At 37.3% G+C, this 24,266-nt stretch overlaps 1 protein-coding gene across 1 annotated transcript in view; it reads left to right on the forward strand.

The window, feature by feature from the left end:
* Nucleotides 1–725: 725 nt before the first annotated feature.
* The window catches only part of LOC114360114 (uncharacterized), a 30,968-nt gene continuing 7,427 nt past the window's right edge, over nucleotides 726–24,266 (forward strand). The window contains exons 1-7 of the mRNA XM_028314687.1: nucleotides 726–942; nucleotides 1,442–1,594; nucleotides 2,122–2,257; nucleotides 4,835–4,962; nucleotides 6,771–6,896; nucleotides 7,741–7,905; nucleotides 23,396–23,620. Of these exons, the coding sequence (XP_028170488.1) occupies nucleotides 726–942; nucleotides 1,442–1,594; nucleotides 2,122–2,257; nucleotides 4,835–4,962; nucleotides 6,771–6,896; nucleotides 7,741–7,905; nucleotides 23,396–23,620 (1,150 nt within the window). The remainder of the gene's footprint in view (nucleotides 943–1,441; nucleotides 1,595–2,121; nucleotides 2,258–4,834; nucleotides 4,963–6,770; nucleotides 6,897–7,740; nucleotides 7,906–23,395; nucleotides 23,621–24,266) is intronic.

Consider the following 24,266-nt stretch of genomic DNA (forward strand, 5'->3'; position numbering starts at 1 on the left):
CACATCTCCAATGCGTCAATCTTCTTCCTATCGGTTTCACGAAGAGTCCATGTCTCCATGTGTCATTACTAATTATTTGCGGAGTAATAACTTAATTAATATTTTGCAGTAGCTACTTATGTATGCTATTAATTATTACCAAGACTTTTTTAAACATATTTAAGAATTTGCTTACACAAATATACAATTCGCTTAAATTAGATAAGATAGATGTCCTGAAAAGTTTTTCCAAAATTGATATGAGGCTGCAATTCGTTGCCTGCTGCTGTCTTTCCCGAAAACTATAATCCGGGCCTTTTCAAGGCGAGAATGAATAGGCACTTACAGGGCAGATATGTACCATCCTAGACTGCATCCCACCTAACATCAGGTGCGATTGTGGTCAAATATATGCCTTGTTATGCATTAAAAAAAATCACTGTAATGGTAACCTTCAAGTCCTTCAACTCAGGACAACAAAGATAAAGATGCTTCTTCGGTGGTCAGCGCAATCGCAGCGTACCTACTGCACTACTCTCTCGGTGTTGCGCGTCCCAAGCGGCGCCCACGCATGCGTGTAACGCAAATAAACGCCGAAAGAAATTAGCACTAAACACTATTGTCGCGTCACAATAAAAGTAGAAATTCGCACCATTGTTCCCCTTCCTGTTAAAATATTATAAATGACACCAACAAACTAGATTGCAATTCAAACGTTCTGACACCCTTTGGCGGTGACAGTTAAAATGAAGTTAGCAATCACAGTTTTTTTACTGACTTTCACCCAATTTAGTGATGGTAACGACGCCGGGAACAGGGTGGGACCCGGTCTCAAAGGGAGGGGTATTCTGAACGGGGTGTCTGTACCGAAATGGAGCAATGGGGGGTATACGAAGAAACCTAATCATGATTCGCAAAAATCGGAACCCAGGTTTTGGTCGCCAGTGCAGAAAGAAAGTCGATGTAAGTACCATTATGTATGTTAAAGTTTTACGACGACAGTTTGGGGATTACTTAATTTTCAGTTACAAGTATTTTTTATTAATAAGTTTCAAAGTCTTAGTTCGATACTTCACACAGATTTTCTGTTCATCAGAATTAAGACATTTGTTGCTAATTTCGGCAAAGCGAACGTTTATTTTATTATTATTAATTTGGTAACAAAATTAAGAAAATAATGTTCTTAATCATCCTTTTCATGATTCATCAGATGAGTTTTTGCAATGCTTCAGATATCGATGTGTTTCCTATTGATTTAGCAAAGTGCATGAAAGTTGGAAACATGCGAATGTCAGGCATCTTCTTACCTAGGTATCTATGCTATGTACTAAGCCGAATCATAATCCATTTGCCTCTAGTAGAGTTTAGGTATACTTAACTGATGTTGATAGTGTGGAAGTACATTTAATTTTAGGGTGTTTAGCAACTTAAGTTGTTCCCTTTAAAAACTTTTAATTCCCAGTTCTGTCCCTGTTCACCGTGGTGACTTTCCCTAACGGCGGGTGCGCGGGCGCGTCCGGCGACAACGGGACGTGCATGACTGCGCGCGAGTGCTCGGCGCGCGGCGGCTCCGCCAACGGCTACTGCGCAAACGGCTTTGGACTCTGCTGTATTTGTAAGTAGACTGAGAATACCTCAGCTGCCTGACCAGGTTATTCTCATTGCTAATTGCTCATAAGATAGGCTCCCTTAATTGATATTTATTGTCCGTGGTGCATATTTTTTCATATAGGTTAATAAAACCTTTATATTTTTTGTCACCTGTCATCCGCTTTGCAATGGAGGGAAGTCGAATCTTAATTTCGAACTCCTCCTTTGTTCTTCTGATTAATTTCGATGCGGGTTCAATGACAGTTTAACTTTCCCCCGGGACAAACTTGACCTTCATTGGTTGGGTTTTTATGGTGGTCAAGCTGTAGATCCTGGCTACACACGAGTTGCAGTGGTGGGAACGAGAGGTGGTAATAGTCCCGTTTGACCAGGTTATTCACGCAATCGATAGACAGAGGACACTATGCCAGAGAGTGGGATAATTTCCGCGCCATACCAAATTGTGTCCAGTTGTGTGTGTAATAATGTGCGTGTAAATTAGTATTTAACCTACCTATTTTATGGTTCTACAAGATTCTAATATTTCACCAGTCATGACATCATGTGGCAGTTCAACGTCAGAGAACGGCACCTACTTCGTGAACAATGGCTACCCTTCGGCCTTCGACGGAACGGGCTCCTGCGAGCTCACCGTCATCAAGGCACACCCTGACGTTTGCCAGATCAGGTAATAGAAACACTGAATAGAACACATCTATACTAATATTATAAAGCTGAAGAGTTTGTTTGTTTGTTTGTTTGTTTGGTTGAACGCGCTAATCTCAGGAACTACTGGACCGATTTGAAAAATTCTTTTTGTGTTGGATAGCCCGTTAGTTCCTGAAGGCTTTAGGCTATATATCATCACGCTAAGACCAATAGGAGCGGAGCACCAATGAAGAATGTTTCAAATCAGTGATTTTNCTTTTATTTTTGAGGACCAACAAGTAACGATCAGATATATTTTTTACATCTCAAATTTTTTTTGCGTAGTTCAAAAGAGGTTAAAATATAGATCGATTTTATTTATTTTATGTCTCAAAGAAAGAGGATCAATCATTAAAATAGATGACCGTTTAGATTTTTTTATTTGCCGTTTTTGCTAATTTAAAAAGATCATTTAAATACATGCCTTATTAAAAGTGCCTACCCAAAGTCATTATTCCACGCGGACGAAGTCGCGGGCACAGCTAGTTTAAATAATAACACTGATGATAATAATTTACTTTTAAAATAACTTTTACGTTCGATTTTTTGCTTCTTTGAAATTATCAAGCCCAATCAAATAAGGTCAATGAAGGTTCGCTCTACAGTACTTTCTATAGCGGAATTACACGTCATTTGCAATTCAGTTGATGAATGATTGACGTCATAGATTCTATTTTCATATTAAATCTACGAAATCGGGGAATCGCGTTTTGACAGGTCATAGAAAGTGTGACATCGATTGTTAGTGGGTGCCGGATGGTATATGGTAGGTGCCCTCATTGCTAGAATTCTTATTATGAATCTTCTTCGAACTTTTTTTGCGATTATACATAATATATTACTATACATTTTCAAGTTTGTACGGAACCCTCGGTGAGCAAGTTAAACTCGACCTGTTTTATTTTAAAAATATTGGTGACCGTTTTAAGTACAATATTCAACTTTTCAGCTTAGTAGCAGTTAAAAGTATTGTACGAAATAAGGATTTCTGATAACTTTGTAACAACCTAACAACGTTTTCCACCATAATATTATTTTGTTTATACTTCTATTCCTGGGGACTTGGTAAGTCCAGGGACGTAAGTTTGAATAAACTTCATTGCCCATTTTATGGGAAACAAAGTCAATTCACTCAATATGAGTTGGGAGCTGGACAGTGGTCTTCTTGGTCTCGATGTAAATAAATATTTATTATTTTTATATCGATAATTACGCCTGTTGCCCTGGTAGGAATCATTAATTAAAAAGCAAATTAATATAAAATAATTTACTTTGTATTTATGTCTATTTTATGTTACCATACCAATACGACTCCATTTCCTACACTTTCAAGCTAGAAATCAGATTTGCTACTTCCAAAATGCATATCATTCCACTTCCAATATATTTTGAGGAATCCTTTCCCTACTGTCAAAAAGCGAAATGGGACGTGAGTGTCTATATGGGTCTCAGTTCTAAGGGCCCTCGCCCATGGCGACTTTTTGTAGTGATGCTATCGCGCGTACTAAAGCCTGTTAGTCGCATTTCCAACGCACTAAAGAGAGAAGCGATGCCGCTACAGAAGTGCGACTGTATCGATGCAAAAGCGCAACCGTGTCGGACGACATCGGGAAGAGAACGGAGGGAGAGTTACTGAATCGCGTTTACATCGTGACAGTATTGCGTTTGCATCACGACAGAAGCGCGTTTACGTGGGCGAGGGCTCACAGCTAGCGACCGCATTGCGACAGTATCGATGCGAACGCGCGACAGAATCGCTACAAAAAGTCGCCGTGGATTAGGGGCCTAAGATCATCTTTCCTATTATATTTCACCTGCTTTTACCATCTCGTGTAGAGGCACTCACCGAGCTCAAACGGTGACAAAGAGACAAGGAAATCGTATCAATAAAATAAGAATAAAAGCATTCAGTGCATTTTATTCGTTGCCATCGAAATTTTCGACTTGATTCAGTTTTTTATTGATTCAAAATTATATACCCATTGTGGTCAATACACAGACAGTATGGTAACTGTCACGTTTCCATAGATCCATCGCTACATTGCAGTATGGTAGATTTCTATGTGTTTTGTATGAAATATTTTTGGAAGTCCTCCTCAACTGTTAAAGAAAAATAGCGACTATACGCTTTCGACATAATATAAATGACTAGCCACTGTGTGATAGCCCGATTTCAGTGACACAAGTTCGAACCCCGTCAACATCCTACAATCACAAGCATCATAGCTTAGCCGAAGAGGCAGCACAGTTGTTTTAAATAAATGAATAAATATCCTTGGACATTTTACACTGCGACGCTAGCCCCAAACTAAGCAAAGCTTGTACTATGTGTACTTAAATATTTTTTTTTGTAAATACATATTATACATAGAAAACACCCAGACTCGTCACAGAAATTAAAATTCATCATTTCAATTTCTGCCCGGCCGGGATTCAAACCCGGGACCTCTCGGCATACTTAGTAGGTAGTCCGTTCTGAACCACTACACCAAACGGCCGACAAACAAGCATTGTTCCATGTTTCTTTCTACACTTTATAAAATATCCTTTTTTGCAGACTGGACTTCAATCGGTTCAGCATCGCAGGTCCCGAGCCCATGAACCACGTCTGCAACCAGGACCAGTTCATCGTGTCCGGAGGGAACCCCATACCCACCATATGCGGCACCAACCAAGGAAGTCACAGTGAGTACCATGTTCATTCACACTACCTGATAATCCTTGACATACATACTGGCAAAATAGACCTGCACTTATTTTCATGAAACTGAAAAAAATACTAGTGACTTAGGTAAGGCACTTACCTACTCGATGATAGATGTTAAGGTAGACGTAGAGCAATCGTACTACCTACTTATTTTGAGGTTTGTTATTGCAGCATAATGCCTTGCTACGGCCCTGAAAGCGTTTTCATCATTTGCGATGAAGCATGAAATGCAAGAGAAAAAAACCGATCGGGATAATTTTTTGTTCTGACCTCGCTCAGTGCAGTACCACAATGAAAGGTTTTATATACTAGGGACGTAAGAGGGAGTCCATAATTATAGGCATGTACAATGTACATTATGTACAAGGACCATATACAAAGGAAATCGGTGGTTGGCAATACATCAGACTATGTAAAACATTTTGTTGCAAAACAGCACCTATTTGTACCACTATAAGACCCCACAATGTTTACCTTGAACTTGCCGTCGTCTGTACATAAATTCTAAGTAGGTATCTTGGAATAAACTTCCTGCCGCTGATTACGCTAACTATCTTGAGCAGCGGAACTGCACCAATAGAAATCATAAAATAAATGTAATTTGTTCCCAACAAATTGCTACCTCAGCCAATAACAGCAAGGAGCAGGCGAAACCAAAGCTGTAGAGGAAATAATGTTACCGTTTACTTATTTTTCTTCGCGGGAAGTCAATAAATACAGTTTAACGCAATATTGCACTCATAATGTTGTAAAGGAAGGGCGATATTGGCAGCCTGCGTCAACAACAGCAAGCGGAGATCTTTAATGAGGACGCGGCGGTCACTCAGGCGTATCCTTCACTACTAACAGTTCTAAAAGGAACGGTGTAATGAAATTCCAGCATCAGGATTATGAACTTATTGCTTAGCCATAAAGCATTTGCCACACTTTATGCATTCTGCGGGCAGGTTAAATGAATGCAGCCTGCACCTGTCAGTTTGCGTTCTTTGCTCGTGCCCGCACCGTCTCAGATAGCATCAACACAAAATTTACAGAGACTGACGATATTGCTCATAACATAATGCAGTTTGACCTAACCGCAGACAGCAGAACGCATCCACTGGGGCAAATAGTTCCTAAACTGACAATCATTAAATTATGTCGTCATGAAAATATCGACTTGATTTAGAAAAATTTAGCAACAAGTCGTAAGTAACGTAAATTGTAATTAAAGACGGCGGACAATGAACGCTTTAATGTGAACGTCGCTTGCAACGCTGACTCGATCGTTGTTAAGGAAATTAATATCATTTCACGCGTCAACGCGACGTCTATGTGAACGAGCTGTAATCGATGCTCGACTCACGCTAAAGGGATGTTCCCTTTCATACATACAGGATATTGATCCTCGTAACACACAAACGGTTGAAACCATGGTAGGTACTATTTTTTCATGTGATCATGGCGTTACACAATTACATTTATATAAAACGTGTGTTTGCATTACAGGCAACACATTTTACAAACAGAAAGTACTTAGCCTAGGCGCAGACCACAGATTTTTAGTTAGCCGATAGTTGGGTCGAGCTGTTAATGAGTATGGAGATGTATGAAAGTGCGCATAATTATTATATGCCGATTTGGTATCGGCCAATTTTTCATACAAATTAGAATTGGGCTCAACTATCGGTCAACTAAAAATCGGTGGTCTGCGCCTAGGCTTACCAACCAAAGTAAACAAACATCAATTTCATAAAATCTTATTCGAGTGATATTCTGTGATGAATGTTGATAATTATGTCTATAGTGTACGTGGACGCGGGCATCGGAACCACCAACCCAGTGAAGCTGACCTTCGTCACCAGCGGCAACTCCTTCGAGAGGATGTGGAAGGTCAAGGTCACGCAAATACCCTGCAGCACGATATACAAAGGTAATTTCATTATTCCGAACAAAAGATCTTTTTCCAACTTTTCTAGAAAATAATTAAAAATCCCCCTCCATAATCCTATAATTAAAGCATCGAAAGGTATAGAGGTGGAGAAAACCTACAAATAATAGCTTTGCAAAAAGGCACTAAAGGTACTTATTATCTCTTTGATGTTTTTTTTCTATGAAGATACTTAATCCTTATGACAAAGGATGCTATAAAGTAAATGATTATTTAAAAAATATTTTTGAAAAACAAAATACCCAACTGCGTTAAAATGGATTGAAAGACATAAACAAGACAACTCAGTGTTCACAAAATAATGTAGTCAGAGGCATCAATGCCTAATTCTTTTGTTAGTGATATGTATTTAGATACATACTCGTACATAATATACCTAATGTCGGATAATGACAAGAGTGCGTGGACTTTACCTGCCTAGGTCGCACTTACCTGTCAAGTAAGTTATATAAATTGCTGTATCTGATTGAAAAAGAGGCTGACAAAGTGACTGAGTTTCTTTCACTACTTCTTCTCAGCACCAGCCCGTATGTTGTCTCGAAGTGGTGGTAGGGCAAGCTATATTTGGGACGTAGTAAGTGCCCTGGAAAGGGCCTATGCACAAACTATTTGAATTTAATTTTGTGTTTATTACTGCAGTCGTATATACTGAGGGATGTTTGAAACGTAATGAATGGTTCTTGTTAAGACTTTCATCACTACATAGACACATATTGGTGTGTGTTACTAATTTTAGTTAGAAAAAAAAATCTGCTGCTTTTTTACCATTAGTTCATTTTGTCCCAACTGCAAGTTTTTATTGTCCATTACATCGATGCTTTTTTAGCTGATGAAGGTTGCCTCCAGTACTACACGGGTGTGTCGGGACAGCTGCGCTCGTTCAACTACGACCCTGCTTCGGGGCTGCAGCTCAGCAACCAGGACTACGGCATCTGCATCAGGATGGAGAGGAACTTCTGTGGCGTCCAGTACACCGCGTGTCCGGATAATGGTAAGTACCAGATAGATTGACCACTGACCAGTCCTCGTGATATATTTTTATTAATCAGTCCTACCAAGCAGGCAACCTTAAGCAGATCAGTAAGGGGGGTAAGATTTGTTTGCAGTCTCTGAAGGTTGCCCCCTTCTGGCCTCAACATTCAGTCAGTAAGTGTATTATTTTGCAAAACTGGTAATTGATAGGCTGTGTAAAAAACTCAAAAGGCTTTTGTTTTAAAAAAAATGTATGAGACCCTAAAAGGTGAGTGAGCCTTTGGACATGTTCGGCCTTTAGTGTTGTCATATTCCTTTTTCCAAACATCGCATCCGAAAAAAGAAAACGGGCGCTGCCGCGCTGGACGGAAAATCATGCGTTAAAAAAATGCATAAGCAATCTAGCTCATCATGCCGCGATCGCTCGGGGCTGTTCCTGTCGACTTCTCTTTTGTTTTACCTTGGAACGTTGCAGATAGGGCGACAAAATTCCATTTGTGCAGCGCATTGCATTTTAGAAAACTTTGTTTAAAAACAAGACCTTGAAAATCTAAGCTTTTAGTTGCTGAATCTGCTAACATTTCTACAAGTGCTACAAACTATTTAACCATAGTAATTTAAAACAATAGTAACAGGTCATGGTCCATAGTCATTTATTCCATAAACTACATAGTAATCACTTTCTCTTAATAATACCTATAGGTACTAACTATAGCTATGGATAAATTAAGTTCTCGGTGCTTTTACCACAGAATAATAATAAGTACTCTTTTACTACTATTTGAAGCATCCTTACAACAATTCTACTTGCAAGAAATTACAAGTGACGGGTTTCAGGCTACGCGGATTCAATAAAAAATCATTGTCAATAATACATACATGTATAACTGTCAATAATACATATAACTCACCACTTGAATGTCGTAACTCAAACTTGATATTGGCTCCCAAGTAAAGGTCAAAGCTAGTAAACAGTATCTGATTAAAGATTTCAATCAGAAAACATACAAATGTCCAATTCGACTACAGATGAAATTCAAAGTGATCAAAAGTTTATCGTCCATAAGTATTTCTACTTCATGACCTAATTTAGAGAGAATTCATCATCATCATCATCATTGCAGCTATAGGACGTCCACTGCTGAACATAGGCCTCCCCTAATGCTTTCCACGTTGATCGATTGCGTCCAGCACTTCCCTGCTACCTTTACGATGTCGTCGTCGAGAGCATTCCTATTCGGTAAATGAATTAATTTACAAATTGAATGATACAAGTATAATTAAAACTTGTGATAATATTGGAAACAAAATAAAATTACTACCTATGTTACCATAAAAAGCTTTTTCTTTTTACTTTCTAGAAAACCATCGAGCAAACGTTCCTTTGCACAGATTTGCTGTGCATTGTACTCGTACAGATGGGTCCTAGAACCCTCAAAGCAGTCCTTTCAACACTAGTTCCCGCTTTGATAGAAAGTGACCATAAACCGCTTAGTTCAGCATAAGGGGCTTTGTTAACATAAACCTATGACGGCTTTACAAACTCCTCCGCGACGCATCTCCGATAGTTTCAAGCTATTTTAAACTCTAGCATTTGAGGCTTAAATCCACTTTCAAATGGATCCTGCTGGGGACTTGGAATATCATATTACTAGACGAAACGATATCGCGTCACAAAGCGCAATTTACAGCGAACGATGCAAGCGGATCGTTGTGACAAAGATCTGTGAGGTATTGCTTTTGCAAGGGCCTCTGTCTATATCGANTAGGAGGTGCCTGGATGCGGGCGGCGCAGGACCGGATGTTGTGGAAATCCTTGGGGGAAGACCTTTGTCCAGCAGTGGACGTCATTCGGCTAAAACGAACGAACGATGATTGAAAAAAAAAAAACCTATCTGCGTAAAAATGAACAGAAAAAGATAAAAACAAGACAACTTGTTCACAAATGCAGATGTAGGCATCATCAGTGACTAAATGTTTTGTTGGTGATGTGTATTTGATGCCTCCAACTGCATTTGTGAACACTAAGTTGTCTTGTTTCTATCTCTTCTCTTCGTTTTGTTAATGAATACTCGAATGCAACCTCTACTTACATCAGCTTTCAATGTTAAAATTGTCAAGTTACAATAATATTACTGTCGTGTTTATTCTTAAATGTACCTTACAACATACATGACATTCCATACTGTGAAATTTCAACATTGTAAGGTACAGTCAAGCTCGTTTTTTTAATGTAAGGGACATGCTATCTTTTAAACTACCCATTTTTCGAAAATTAGGCGTTTATATTATGAAAGAACAGAAAATTCTAAGAAACTTTGCCATAGAAACTATTTAAATCGTAACATCACATAAAAAGATATTGAGGTATAAAGAAAAAAAAAATCGTTTTTTGGCTCTCCTGAAAAGTCGTGTTTTGTCCCTTACAGTAATTGATATTTCCACTATCGAATGCCTCTGTTGTATTTCTATGATGTGATATAACTTAATATCAAATCAAGGGTTAAAGGTTTTCTTGTTGTCTATTATAATATTTTAAAGATTAAATCAATTCTATCTAACTGGAAATCAAACCATTGCGTTTGAAGTGATTTAAAAGGCCACAGCTATCGAGCAATAATTAATTTAGGCAAGCTTATTATTATCGAGGCGAATGAAAAATTTATAGGGTATTACCTATTGGCAAAAATAAACTGCGTTTAAAAAAACCGTCTTTAAAAATTGAACTGACTCCAAAAAGTACCTACACTGAAAAGTAGAACAATAATTTTACGTTATTTATTTAATTAGGACAATTATTATGACCATGATTGATATTCTCGGAGTAATGACATAGCAACTAATATTATCAGTGGGATAACAAATAATAATATATTTTATGGCTATCGTAGACTTCCATCTAAAAAAACCTTTCTGGCTCTGATGTACGAGCAGCTGTAATTAAATTCAATAGCCAAAAGAAAAACTCGATGCCACCAAAGCTTATAATGGATTTTTAATGCTGCTAGTTTTTACTTAATACTGTAACTAATACGAGTAGGTTTCTATCCACTTTAATTATTTTATAAACATTAAATCAGATTAATTAGTCGCTGCTTTAAATACATGCCCCTTAAGCAGTCGAGGTTTAATGACGAGCGAATGATATTTTGATCGAATTAAAATCGAGTCTATCTTCTAACCCATTAGTAATTTGACACTGAATTAGACATTCCTAATTTGGAAGACACATTTGCTTAAAATAACATTGCTTAGAACAATTTGACATTCACAATAAGTATTACATTACAGTCTCACGATAAATCATTCACATGATCTTAACTCTGCCCTCAATTAGCGCCCCCTACATTTGGTACACAGTTCTTAAGGTATTGGCAGTGGATTTGTCTGTCTGAACCACGTAAGAGAATACTTGCAACTTGTGGCAAGTTTCAGTGCAAGTTTTCACGACAGGTGTGCGGCGGAGCTTTTCATTCGGCTAGTTTTACGTTGTACACTTAAATACTTTTATCAAATAGTCATCCGACTTGAAGTTTACTTGCTGCTTAATCTTTCACGTAATAAAGTAAAAAAGTACCTACTTTATACGTGGTCATAAAGAATGCTTCGGCAACCATTTTATGAGTGAACTGAGATCACTATCTCGGACGCTACGTTTTCAATCTTTTACCCGTAAAAGAATGCTGAACGTTGTATTCAGTACAATGTTCTCGTCCTATTACACAACTTATTAAAATTTTGTTTCCCATATCGAGTTGCCCAATGTATGAGTGAAGCATTTTTTTCTCTGATTGGGACGTACAGTCGAACAAGCGTCTTTTCGCGCAAGCGGTCATACGCGCAAATAGATTTTCGCGCTTGTGTCTTCGTGTAAGTGTCTTTCGTGCGCGTATCATCGCACAAGCGTCTTTTCGCGCAAGCGTCCATACGCGCAAATGGATTTCCGCGATTGTGTGTCGCACAAGTGTCCCGATACAAAATACGAATTGTTTTGATGAAGCGCAGATTTTCCCATAACGCATCATACTAAGTTTTATTTTGGCGCAATATTAAGTAACTACAAAGCCTAGTATTGTATGGACACGGTTCATCATAGGGTTCCATTGTGAACGGATTAATTAAAGCTTGCGGTATCTGACTTCCTGTGTGATATGCCCTAAATGAATTGAGGGCATGGCAGATAATTAACAATATAGCAAAGAGGATTAAGTTTGGACCTCATCTGTCGTTATCTGCATTGCACTATAGAGCAGGCAATTAGTATTGGTTTACAGAAATGTTATCAAGGCTCGACAGCAAATTGACAGTTAATTGTGCTTCTCAGCAGAACACATGCATCGATTAGCGACAGTAGCATATTTAGTTAAAGCTTTAATTTATAGGTCAGTCAAAACTCATAATCGGTCAAAACCACTTTTTTTGACTGATTTTTGCAGTCAAAAGTGGTTTGACTGTAACATATACATAGATTATACCGTGTGGTGACGGCAGAGTAGAATACATTTGTCACCAACCCCTACTCTTCCCACGGGTGTCGTAAGAGGCGACTTAGGGACTACACATCAAACATCAATCAGCAGCAGCGCTCTCTGAAAAACATCAATCTTTTAAACTGCGATCTCCAACCCGCCTGCCAAGCGTGGGGATTATGGCAAAACCCTCCACTATAGTGGTGGAAGCTTAGTCCAGCAGTGGACTGAAAAAGTTGATGATGATATACATAGAGCACGCCAATTGCGGTTATTAGGTCACTAAGGCCAATATTACGAAACAAGAATTAAACTTTGATTTTTAAAATACTTCTATACACGTGGTTGCTCTGTTTACTCACCTTTATTACATTAGCTCTGATAGATGAGTAATTACAGGGTGTTGATTTCAATCCTCGCCATATTTAGGGAGTTGATTAAGTAGCTTATTCTTATAGTTTGAGATGCGACTCTTAACGCTAAAAATTACATAACTATGTAAAAGAGCTGTTTCATCTTAACTGACTGTTAAATATTTGCAACAATATTTCTGTTAGATGTAGGGTAGGTATACTCAACATTGATGAAACAAACGCTGGCCGTAACAGCGTATTACACTTGAAAATTTCGACGGGTTCATCCAGTGTCTAAGTAGCTCAGTTGGAAGAGCAGTCGCCCGGCAAGCGGAAGGTCGTGGGTTCAATTCCCGCCTTAGGCAGTTCGATTTTTTCAAGTTATTTATAATTATCAAATTAGCTTATTCTGATCACAAATCAGTAAAAAAATTGAAACGAACTTTAACGTTAGTTAGTCAACGAAAAATATCTTCACGTGTGTACTATAACTATCCTGGTTCGTTAAATTGTCTGGCTGAGAGCCAACTTGTTGCTTTATAACTTAATACTGAATGGTGGTGTGACCAATAACGACGTAGTCTAAAAGGCTGTTTTTACTCTAATTTTAAAACCTCTACTTATGTATGAACACATAAATATTATGAGCTAAGTAGAGACTAGAATGTACGACGCGACGTTTGGTTCGTCAAAAGGTGAACACTAGAACATATCATAACATAGAGCGGTTATGTCTATACTTACCTCAATCAGGCCTGTTCATCTCCGCGAGTTTGCATCGAAAATAAAACACGCGCGACTGCACCTCCTGAGATATCTAATCGACAGGACAATCATGAGCGAACATTGACGCACGCACCCATTTGCATTGTGAAGACAATAAACTATGTCCTATGTAAAAACTTTGGTGTAATTATTAATAATGTGCAGTATTTTAACTGCCTGAATAATAATAGAAACAAAATATAATTCATGTTTATTCATGCATTTCCTCCGCCATTTGGAACCTCGCGTCACACATCATTTTACCGAAGTCAGCCCTATGGCTTCGGCGCAGTACCGATCACTGACATTTGTCAACAAAATGGTGCACGACTCTTGAGACAAGCTAAATTACACCATATTGTTAACGACATTGAGCATACATTTTTTTAAATACCTTCGCGAAGAAAACTTTCTGTAGGTACGTAGTTCGTTCGTTTCAGCCAAATGACGTCCACTGCTGGACGTACGGTACCTACGTAGTACTCAGGTATTATTATTAAGTATGTGCCTTGACTCAACTTTGAGAAATACAACTTTAAAAGTACATGCCGATTATAATAGCAGCATTCTTTGTAGGAGTTTAATATTGTAAATGAAGAGTTTTTAATATTGTAAACCAAGACGACCTTTAATAAGTTCTTCCAATGAACGCGAATAAAAGGATTCACCGATCAATCGTGGCACAGATAATAAATAGCATCTATCATTCACTGGAGTTTTCTATCGAGAAATTTTATCATGAATATTGGTGTAAACAAAGCCCTCAATGTAATTGTTTGTTGTCCCAAGTCCCAAGTAAAGAGAAAAAATAACAATAACACTCTAATTCTACTCTCAGACGTACTCATGAATCTTTAGCAGTAACTTTGGAAAACAAATTATGTAACATTAGCTGCTTCAGGAATCTTCGTACCGCCTTATTTTCTTTCTTTTAAACGACCACTTAAAAATAAAATCACACAAATCGGCCGAGCCTCTCTCGATTGCTAGCGAGACTAACACACTGCAACAATATCAACCATAGCGCTAAATCTATAAGGTAAAGGTCAGTATCAAGCCACCCAAGTGGTTCTTGCCATTTGGGTGGCTTGATACTGACTTGACAACATAACCTTATTCTAAGTTACAAAGACGTGTTGCGAACTTTTTGGCTACTTTGAGTGTCAAGAACTATTTGAAGCTGACTGTACCAGCACATTATTCCACTGACTGTACCAGAAAAACCCATTGCCGTGCCGTCCCAATAATACTCCCAGTCCCTAAAGATATGATCCCTAGCTACAGCGTATTTGGCAAATGGATGTCAGTGTCTAGACAAAGTAAGTAAGTAAGTGGGGCAGGAAAGTTCTTGAGTGGCGACCACGAGCTGGAAGACGTAGCGTGGGCAGGCCTCCCACTAGGTGGACCGACGATCTGGTGAAGGTCGCGGGAAGTACCTGGATGCAAGCGGCGCAGGACCGGTCTTTGTGGAAATCCTTGGGGGAGGCCTTTGTCCAGCAGTGGACGTCTTTCGGCTGAAGCGAGCGAAAGTAAGTAATAGTTAACACAAACCTAATGAGCTATTATGGCTACATACTCGGCAATGAGGTTATAAAACCATAATTGAAAAATAACATAAGTATACCTAGGCCAAATATACGCACACACATACACAGATATCCCAAAAAGACAAAGGTGACGTACCGCATAAAGTAACGTTTTTAAGTTTCAATTAAGTGCATAAAGGGGAGTAAGCATTTACTCATAGTCTAGTGTTCAATCTAGTCATTCAAGTTTAAGCTCCCTCTCACAACAAACCAAACGTCGTAACTGTATTATACGTACAGTCAGCGTTAAATAGTTCGTGACACCCAAAATGGCCAAAAAGTTGATAACACAACTTTAGTCCAATCATTGTAACAAAGACTTGTCGTGAATTTATTAAGTTAAATAAAATAAACGACGTAAAACGAGAAAATGCTCTAGTCTATACTCACCTTAAAACAACTAAAATTACACCACCGATTTGGTATCAAATTAAAATTAAGACTAGTCAAAGGTAAATTGCAATCTTTTTTACGGCTTCGATCCAATTGCCAAGCGCTTTCAGTGAATCAAAATGAAAACCTAAGTTTCATTAATTTATTGAATATTTTATGATATAGCAGTGATTGAAATACTTGTATTCAATTAAGGACTTAAGTAAAGCAACCATACAAATACTAAGCTCTAATGATTGCAAGAGACGTTCCTTTTCTCGATACATTTTAATTTGATTAGAAAAGTAAAGATACCTTCAATAGTTTATCTGAGAATTCAATAAGCTGGGAAAATTTATATTTCTTGAGAAACATTCCTGTTACAGATATTTACAGATAAGTATTTTTCTTCTTAATTTAGTCTAAAATGAAAAATTCAGCGGGCAAATCGTTTTTGGGCGAAACGTCCTTTGGGCGACACGATAGTGGGTGAAAAATTCTGTGGATGTACCATTCATGGATCAAACGATTGTGGGAGAACCGTTCCAAAGTTGAAAGGTGTACTACATTCACCTTTAGGTCATCATTATCATGACCATAATTTCAGGACCACTACTGAATTTAGGCCTCCAAAATGATTTCCATATCGCCTGGTAGGCAGCGGCCTGTATCCAAGCGCCTTCCTGCTACCTTTATAAGGTTGTCGATTGAAGGTGGACGGGACGTGGCCTCCACTCCAGAACCTTGCTGCTTTTCGGCCGTCAGTTCTGCGTACTATGTGCCCTGTCTATAGCCACTTCAGCTAGCTAAATCCGTCGGGCTATGTAGGCGACTTTAGTTTCTGTACGGACCCCCACATTTATGTGGTTAAGGTTGATAAGTCTCTATAAAAAATGACGCTAGTGTCAGAAAAAATAGGTAATTTTAATAAGTCAACATAATCGACCAAAATTAAGCAGCTAAATATTTGTTTACTATAATTTCAATGGCTTTTTTAAACAGTACCAAGCATAAAAGAGAATACTCAAAATTGGTCTCTGAAAGAAAATAAACTCTAAAATTCCAAGTAAATAAAAATATTTATCTACTGTAGACTTGCAATCGGCATTAGCCCTTAAGAACAAAATGCTTTGTAATATCACGTAGTGCTAAGCCCTCAGAACAGTGCGGCGCAGTCCCTGAGAAAATTATAATCACCAGCATTGAGGGCATACCTACTGATAAACTTGAATTTTGATTACAATTTTGTCTTCAAATGTTTGTATGATTCCAAGTCTGTTTGTAGGAAATAATATCTGAAATTATACTGGTTTTCAAAAATACACTAATCAATATTTTATTTTATTTTATTTCTATGTTCAAAATCACGCGAGAGCTTAAGAAAAAAATAATTTCGAGATAATTAATTCTACGGGCAATATTCTGGTAGCTATAATATATTTTAGTTGTGAATTTTTTATTACAATGTCGATTCGTACAAAGATTTAGTAAACTTTCAAAATAATCGAAGTAAGTACAAAAACAACAATATTGATATTACAAGATTGACGAACTGGAATATTTTGCGATGCAAAACTATTGTGTAAACAAACTTAAAATAACGCAGTTCGTGCCTATTGTAAGGTTTAGAATCTTAAAAAATATTTTGCACCGAAATATTTGCTAGAGTTTTGTTGTGAAATTCGGAATTTTTATTTGAGAACAATTCTTTTTCCAAACATCTTCGAAATATGTATATTATTTCTCGTTGTGAATAAAATATGTAACTACATAATTATACTGTACGTTGAGACTTTCCAAAAAGTATTTTTAAAGAATGCACTCTTGTAATTTTGATCAAATCTATATAATTATATCTTAGACTACTAAGACTAGTTTTTTGTTTAAAAAAACGGAAAGTAGGTACTCGTATTTAACAATGCTTTTATGAGACCCAATAATACAGTGTGAGTCACGTCAAAGTGTACATATGAAAATATATGAAACTAGACCTATTTTTATCGATAAAAAAGAGGTCAAAAAATTTTTGAGATTTTTTTAAATTTTTTTATAGAATTTTTTTTCTTCCAATTACTTATTGGAAAGAAAACGTAATAACTTTTAAACTAAGCGGTATATCCTGATAAAATAAAAACAGTCATAATGCTAAATAACAGGCGATACTAAAAAAATACATGAAATACCTAGAAAATGCCAACAAATAATAAAAAATGATACTTTTAGAAAAAAATGTGCTTAAAAATTCGTATTTTTTTGGTTATTTGATAAATTTCTCCATAAAATGCCCCTTTGACAGGTGGTTTTTATTAGTTTTTATTATTATCTATCGTATTACTTTTGTAAAACCAAAAATCGCATGTCTCTATCCCTATCACAATGTTTGCAATGATCGTTTGAACTAAGCCTCTCCGGGCGCGTCATTCAACGCTTCGTTAACAACGAAACTGAAAGTGACTCTAGATTTGTAATTTTGATAAAGACAAGTTAGATTTTAAATAAAAACAAAAGATTTCGAAGTAAAATAAGCATTTGAGTTAAAATGAAAATTGTCTCTACCTGTAGCGGAGAAAAATGTGGTGGCAGGCCTTTGTTCAAACGATCATAGCAAATGTTGTGATAGGTATAGAGACATGCGATTTTTAGTTTTACAAAAGTAATACGATAAAGAATAATAAAAAGTAATAAAAACCATCTGTTATAGGGGCATTTTTTGGAGAAATTTATCAAATAACCAAAAAAATACGAATTTTTAAGCAGATTTTTTTCAAAAAGCATCATTTTTTACTATTTGTTGGCATTTTTTGTGTATTTTATGTATTGTTTTAGTATTTCCTGTTATTTAGCATTATTACTGTTTTTATTTTATCAGGATATACCGCTTAGTTTAAAAGTTATTACGTTTTCTTTACAATAAGTAATTGGAAGAAAAAAAGTTCTATAAAAAAATTAAAAAAAAATCTCAAAATTTTTTTGACCTTTTTTTGTCGATAAAAATAGGTCTAGTTTCATCTATTTTCATATGTACACTTTAACGTGACTCACACTGTATATAAAAATATTCCATTTCAGTAGCCTATAAATTGGATCACCAAGTAAGTACCATAAATGATACATATTGTAGCCCGTAAATCTATGTTCACATAATTCTAAATATATCAGTACCTACTAAACTTCCAGATTCTTACTAAAGTCGTATCCTTTGTCTAAAAGTGCTTGTAATATTTCAGATACCGTTAAATTAACCAAAAAAATTATTTGTAGTGAATTTATTCAATTTATAACGTTAAAAATATAAATCACACCAAAGATATTATTTGTTTTTTACTTTTTTATAACGTGCCCATTGATACGCAAAAACGTTATGCTGAAAAATAAAAAGCAAAAGCGAAGATTGATTTAGATTTACCTAAGCCCGAGACGCCGGGCTTCGATCCCGGTACCATCGCATTGACGCGACCGCTCTGCCAACTGAGCCACGCCTCCCATAGGAAAAGCGGGCGAATTTATGAACTTCTTCAAATTACGGCATGTCAAGGGTTGGTTTTGGTTATGATCTGCGACGAGCTAGTGAACGCCAGACCTACGTCATTTTATAAAAGCTGAAAGTTTGTCAGAGTATGCTCCCAATTAGATTAGAATGTTGGTATCTACATCATGTAGGTAGTTTGGGTCATCGTGGCTTTGGCAGCTATCCTCTAAAGATAGTCTGGCATGGAGTTGGAATTGTCAAAACTGTCTGGCTGAGGAGGAAACAACTTCTAATCATTGCCCAAATAAAAAACAGATTTTATGGTACAACGTAAATAGAATATACAGCAAAGGTCACCGTAAAAGTTAGGCTTACGTTTATGTTGCTTGCCTTTTAACGAACTTTGTTCTCAATTTATAAGTTTTTATTAAGTTACTAGCGGCCGCCCGCGACTTCGTACGCGTGGATCCCGTTTTACCCCCTTCATCTATCTTACGCAGTTTAGATGTTTTCATGCAAATGTTTTTTCCCGCTAACTCCCGTTCCCGTAGGGATTTCGGGAATTCCTTATTGTAACTAAGCTTTAAGTTTCCTAAGGTACCTCCATACCAAATTTCAGGCGTCTAACTTAAGCGGTTTAGATTTTTCATACAAAAGGATTTTCCCGGTAATTCCCGTTTCCGTGGGAATTTTGCAATATCCTGTTGTGACTAAGCTTTAAGTTTACTAAGGTACCTACATGCCAAATTTCAAGCGTCTTACTTAAGCGGTTTAGATTTTCCATACAAATGGATTTTCCCGCTAATTCCTGTTCCCGTGGGAATTCCTAAGTATACTATAACCTGCCCAGAAGTATGAAGAATAATTGTACCAAGTTTCGTTAAAATCCGTCGAGTAGTTTTTGTTTCTATAAGGAACATACAGACAGACGGACAGACAAAAATTTTACTGATTGCATTTTTGGCATCAGTATCGATCACAATCACCCCCGGATAGTTATTTTGAAAATATATTTAATGTTTGCCTATAATTAATCGTTTGCCTCCTATCACATAAAAAAAAATGTACAGAATTGACCTCTATACAGATTTATTGTATGTATAGATTATTATAGTCAAAAGATTTTTTCGGCTGACGATTGTTTTACCTGGACCGCTGACCGCAGGGGAGCCAAAGCGGTGATATCAGGATTTACTGGTAGGGTAAAAAGATTATGAGACATGAGAGGCTCTTTAAGAGCAAAATATTAATAGACGATTTGTGAGCACTATACTATAATAGTCTAAGATACAAATAAAGAAATTTTGACTTTGACTTTACCAAAGCGCGGTAGATAACATTTGCAATACTGCATTTATGGTGCTGCAGAAAGTCAAATTTTTGATGAAGAAGCCTTTATGTCGTCTAAAAATAAATCAACGTGCAACCTTCACAGAGCGAAGTTCGTGGTATTTTTACTCCTTGTCGGTTTTCGGCCTTGTTAGCTTTTCCTTTCGCTCGCTGTGTGGAATTTTTTATACAACAACAACTTTTGTGAATATTTCTTAAGAATTCTTGTTAATATGCAGACTATTTAATAAGTAGAACCGCGTTGGGAATTATAATAAATCATTACAAATAAAATAAAAAGTGCAAATATATAGCTATGATGATTATTTTTGTATGTAGTTATTATCCACGATGAGACTCGGAGCGATATGGTGTTAATTAATAATATTAATAATATAACAAGTAACAAAAGAAACAAGTTTAAAAAAAGTTTAAATAATTTAGTACTTATTTTTATCATTACCGCGAGTAATTAGGTAGTAAATGATTGATTATCATGATGCAGCATGACGCACATGCCAGGGTACGATTTCCTGGAGGAATGGGAGCGGTTGTCGATAAGGCAAGCACCGCACGCGTCTCTCCCTAGCGCACGAAAGTTTTATCAGAGAAAATACAAATGAGTAGGTCATCTTCATAGAAACGCCCGAACGCGGTTTGTATGCCCAATACGTATGCGGCGCGCACGCACACACTGACAAAATTTTGTGTCGAATTTTGTCAGTGTGTGCGTGAGCGCCGCATACGTATTGGCGCGCTCACATACAAACCGCGCTCGGAGCGTTTCTATGAAGATGACCAACTCATATGTATTTACTCTGATTTTATTGCCCCATCGGCAGCGAGTCTTTGACACAAGTATAGTTCTGAATCACGACTGATGGAGCACACGTCATAATTTTAGTCACGTATATGCGCGCGTTCGTTACAACTCATTGTTTAAAATGTGTACCCGCATTTCCGGCATGCACCCTCCCTCATGCATTTTCATTTTGTGTAATTACGAGCCAACCCTGGCAATAACGATAGTCACAGACATGCAAATTGTTTTACAGCGTACCTTTACACAGTAGTACTTTTTATGGGACAGGAGGCAAACGAGCAGACGTATCACCTGATGGTAAATGATCTATATGCTATGGAGAGGGTTATGCTCGGATTTTTAGCGTGGATTAGCGGAGTGTTGCGCCGAATTTTGTCAGTGTGTGCGTACGCGCCGCATACGTATTGGCACGCTCACATACAAACCGCGGTCGGTGCGTTTCTATGAAGATGACCTACCTACTCATTTGTATTTACTCTGTTATTGTACAGGCACTTCCCATCTAAAAGATTCCCAGTTTATTTAGTATCTTCGCGCACGAATCCTGGTTTATTCAGTCTATTTTAAGCTCCCTCACCGCCCTGCAAGCCCCGCAGGGCTTATTGCAACTGTTCCAATACGCAAACGCTGTCCGGTACAATATCCGCCCTTTATTAATGCTCTATTTTCCTGTCATCATTATTTTCAAAATAAACGTTTCAATAAAATATTATTGGCGTACCGCTGTTTATATTAATGTTATGAAGAAGGAGCTAAAGTACAGTTAAAAACATCCGAGGAAAGGCAAACATTGAAATAAATCGTAATTAGTCATTGTCAAATTAAGCTAAAAAGTAGATCAGCGTATGTCCAAAAAAAGTTAAGTCTGGAACCTAAATCACCTCTTTGTCTAAAAGTACATTTTTACATAACAAACTTTATAAAAAATCCTTTTAGTGACGCACTTTATCTTTACTGGCCACTTTAGCAGATCTTATTACTTACTAGATTCCATCTTATCTCCTTTCAATGCTCATCCTTTGTAAAACAACTATATTAATAAATAATGTCAAGACTAACATGTAAAGTGTCCTAGAGTATGCCTTAGAAAATACGTTCAGCGCATCAAAGTAACTTGCTAAATAATTGAATACCTAACTCTTACTCTAGGCACTTTGTAGTCTATTGAAAGTGCGCTTAATATTAATGCTGCGAATCCATTAAAAAATATGCGAAAGTACTTACTAACTTTGTTTATTCGTTGCCTTTTCACGCTTAAACCCCTGAAAATAACATAGATTTTAATAATAATATCATGGTTTTTGAAACTGGGGACACGAACGCACGCTATAGATAAATTATTTTTGTGACAGACCGAAATTGACGCGGGTGAAGCCACGATATGCCGCTAGTATCTCATAGGCCTCTCTTTACTTAGGTATACAATAATTTTGAATTTGATATTAAACTCACAGTTTCGTTACTTTCAGTGCATTATTTTTACTGTCGTTTAAAAATTGGTTAAATAATATACCTTTTAAACTGTATATATTATTATGTCACCGTAAAATTGTAAGTTTACAATCTAACGCGTTATATTGTAAACTGACGAAGTTCACAATTTCCCGTTTACATATTCATTCATACCAATAGTGATTTAATAAGTGCTTATACAATAAGGATTGGCAACCACATCCCATTTGCATTCGCGCTTGGTACCTACCAGTTTCAGTGAAGTGTTTGATGATAGACGGCGAATTTGCATCGTGAAAAAGTTGGAACGCGTGACACGAGATTCCAGTTTCAAGCGAAAATTGAATTCTAATCGAATTCCAATCGACTGAACCTCGTATAGGCATCCTGGTTTTTAATCATATTAATAATTTTATAAAAGTCGTTATTTCAGATTTCAGATTTTAAATATATTCAGATTAAGTTTATTTGTTTTTTATTTTAAGTTATAAAATATGTTTATGATTGAGTCCAATTTAAGCTTCGGCCAAACCAACGCCATTGCCATCGCGTTTTTAGTAAGTGCATTATCAAAATAAATGAACTTCTCAACTACCATTCCTAACTGTAGTAAAGTTGTTCTCATTCACTCTATAATCCACTTTATGGAATCTTTGAATCACTAACATCGGCTTTAGATACAATTGTTTCAGCAGGAATATGCACATTAAAATATGTTACTCGGCTATAACCATCTCGGAACCTCCCATGTCCAACGTAACTTGATCATAATAAGAAAGAAAGCAAAATTATTTATTTGACAACTAATAAAAAAAAGTACAAAAACAATGAAGAGAAAAGAGAAAAAAAAAGTTTCCATAATAAGCAAAGCTCGATATTTTTTTTTTTCAGTTAACAACCGTTCTCGAGCGTTCACCTTGAGTGGCAATAGCAACGGGCCTGTCAACGCTATGATCGGCTCTGGAGCTGGACCCAACAATTGCGCCAACGATTGGCTGTTGGTGCCCTGTGCCGCCAACGTTGGCAGAATACAGCCAGCCCAAGCGCTGTGCACAGACAGGATTTGCGGGGGAACCTTCTCGGCTGACTTGTCTATGACTGCTTCTACTGTGTTGAGTGAGTATTGTTGAACTTTCAACCTAATTTCGATTCTTTCAGTGATGCTTCTTGATTAATGCCACGATAGACGAACGGTGAAGGGATTCTCGGGTGGCGACCACGGGCTGGAAGACGTAGCGTGGGCCTCCTACTAGGTGCACCGACGATCTGGTAAGTAGGTCGCGGGAAGAGCCTGGATGCGGGCAGCGCAGGACCGTTCATTATGGAAAACCTTGGGGGAAGCCTTTGTCCAGCAGTGGACGTCATTTGGCTGAAACGAACGAACGAAGGGGTACTCGGATTGGCCGACGCTCGACTATTATAGTTTGAGGGGCTAACAAGGCAAAAAATGAAATTAGAAGTCAGAAGGTTCATAAAAGATGGATAAGATAATCGCAGCTCTTCAGGCCTATCGGGTATCAATCAATAATTAGGTTAAGGATTTTTTTAGGAAAATATGGATGAATTTATCTACAAATTGCGTGACGGATTATGTGAAGCTCAAAGATGTTGTAAGCAAAAAATATTTTACCTTTTAAATTGTTTTACAAGCAATCAAAGCCGGTTAACAAAAATATGGGTCACGTTTTACCCAAATAAACAAAATACGATTCTAAATTCCAGGAAGACTTTTATCGCAAACAAGTCTACCGCCCCAGTGAAA

Source organism: Ostrinia furnacalis, unplaced genomic scaffold (genome assembly GCF_004193835.3).
Source record: "Ostrinia furnacalis isolate ACB-3 unplaced genomic scaffold, ASM419383v2 OfSCF4894, whole genome shotgun sequence".
NCBI lineage: Eukaryota > Metazoa > Arthropoda > Insecta > Lepidoptera > Crambidae > Ostrinia > Ostrinia furnacalis.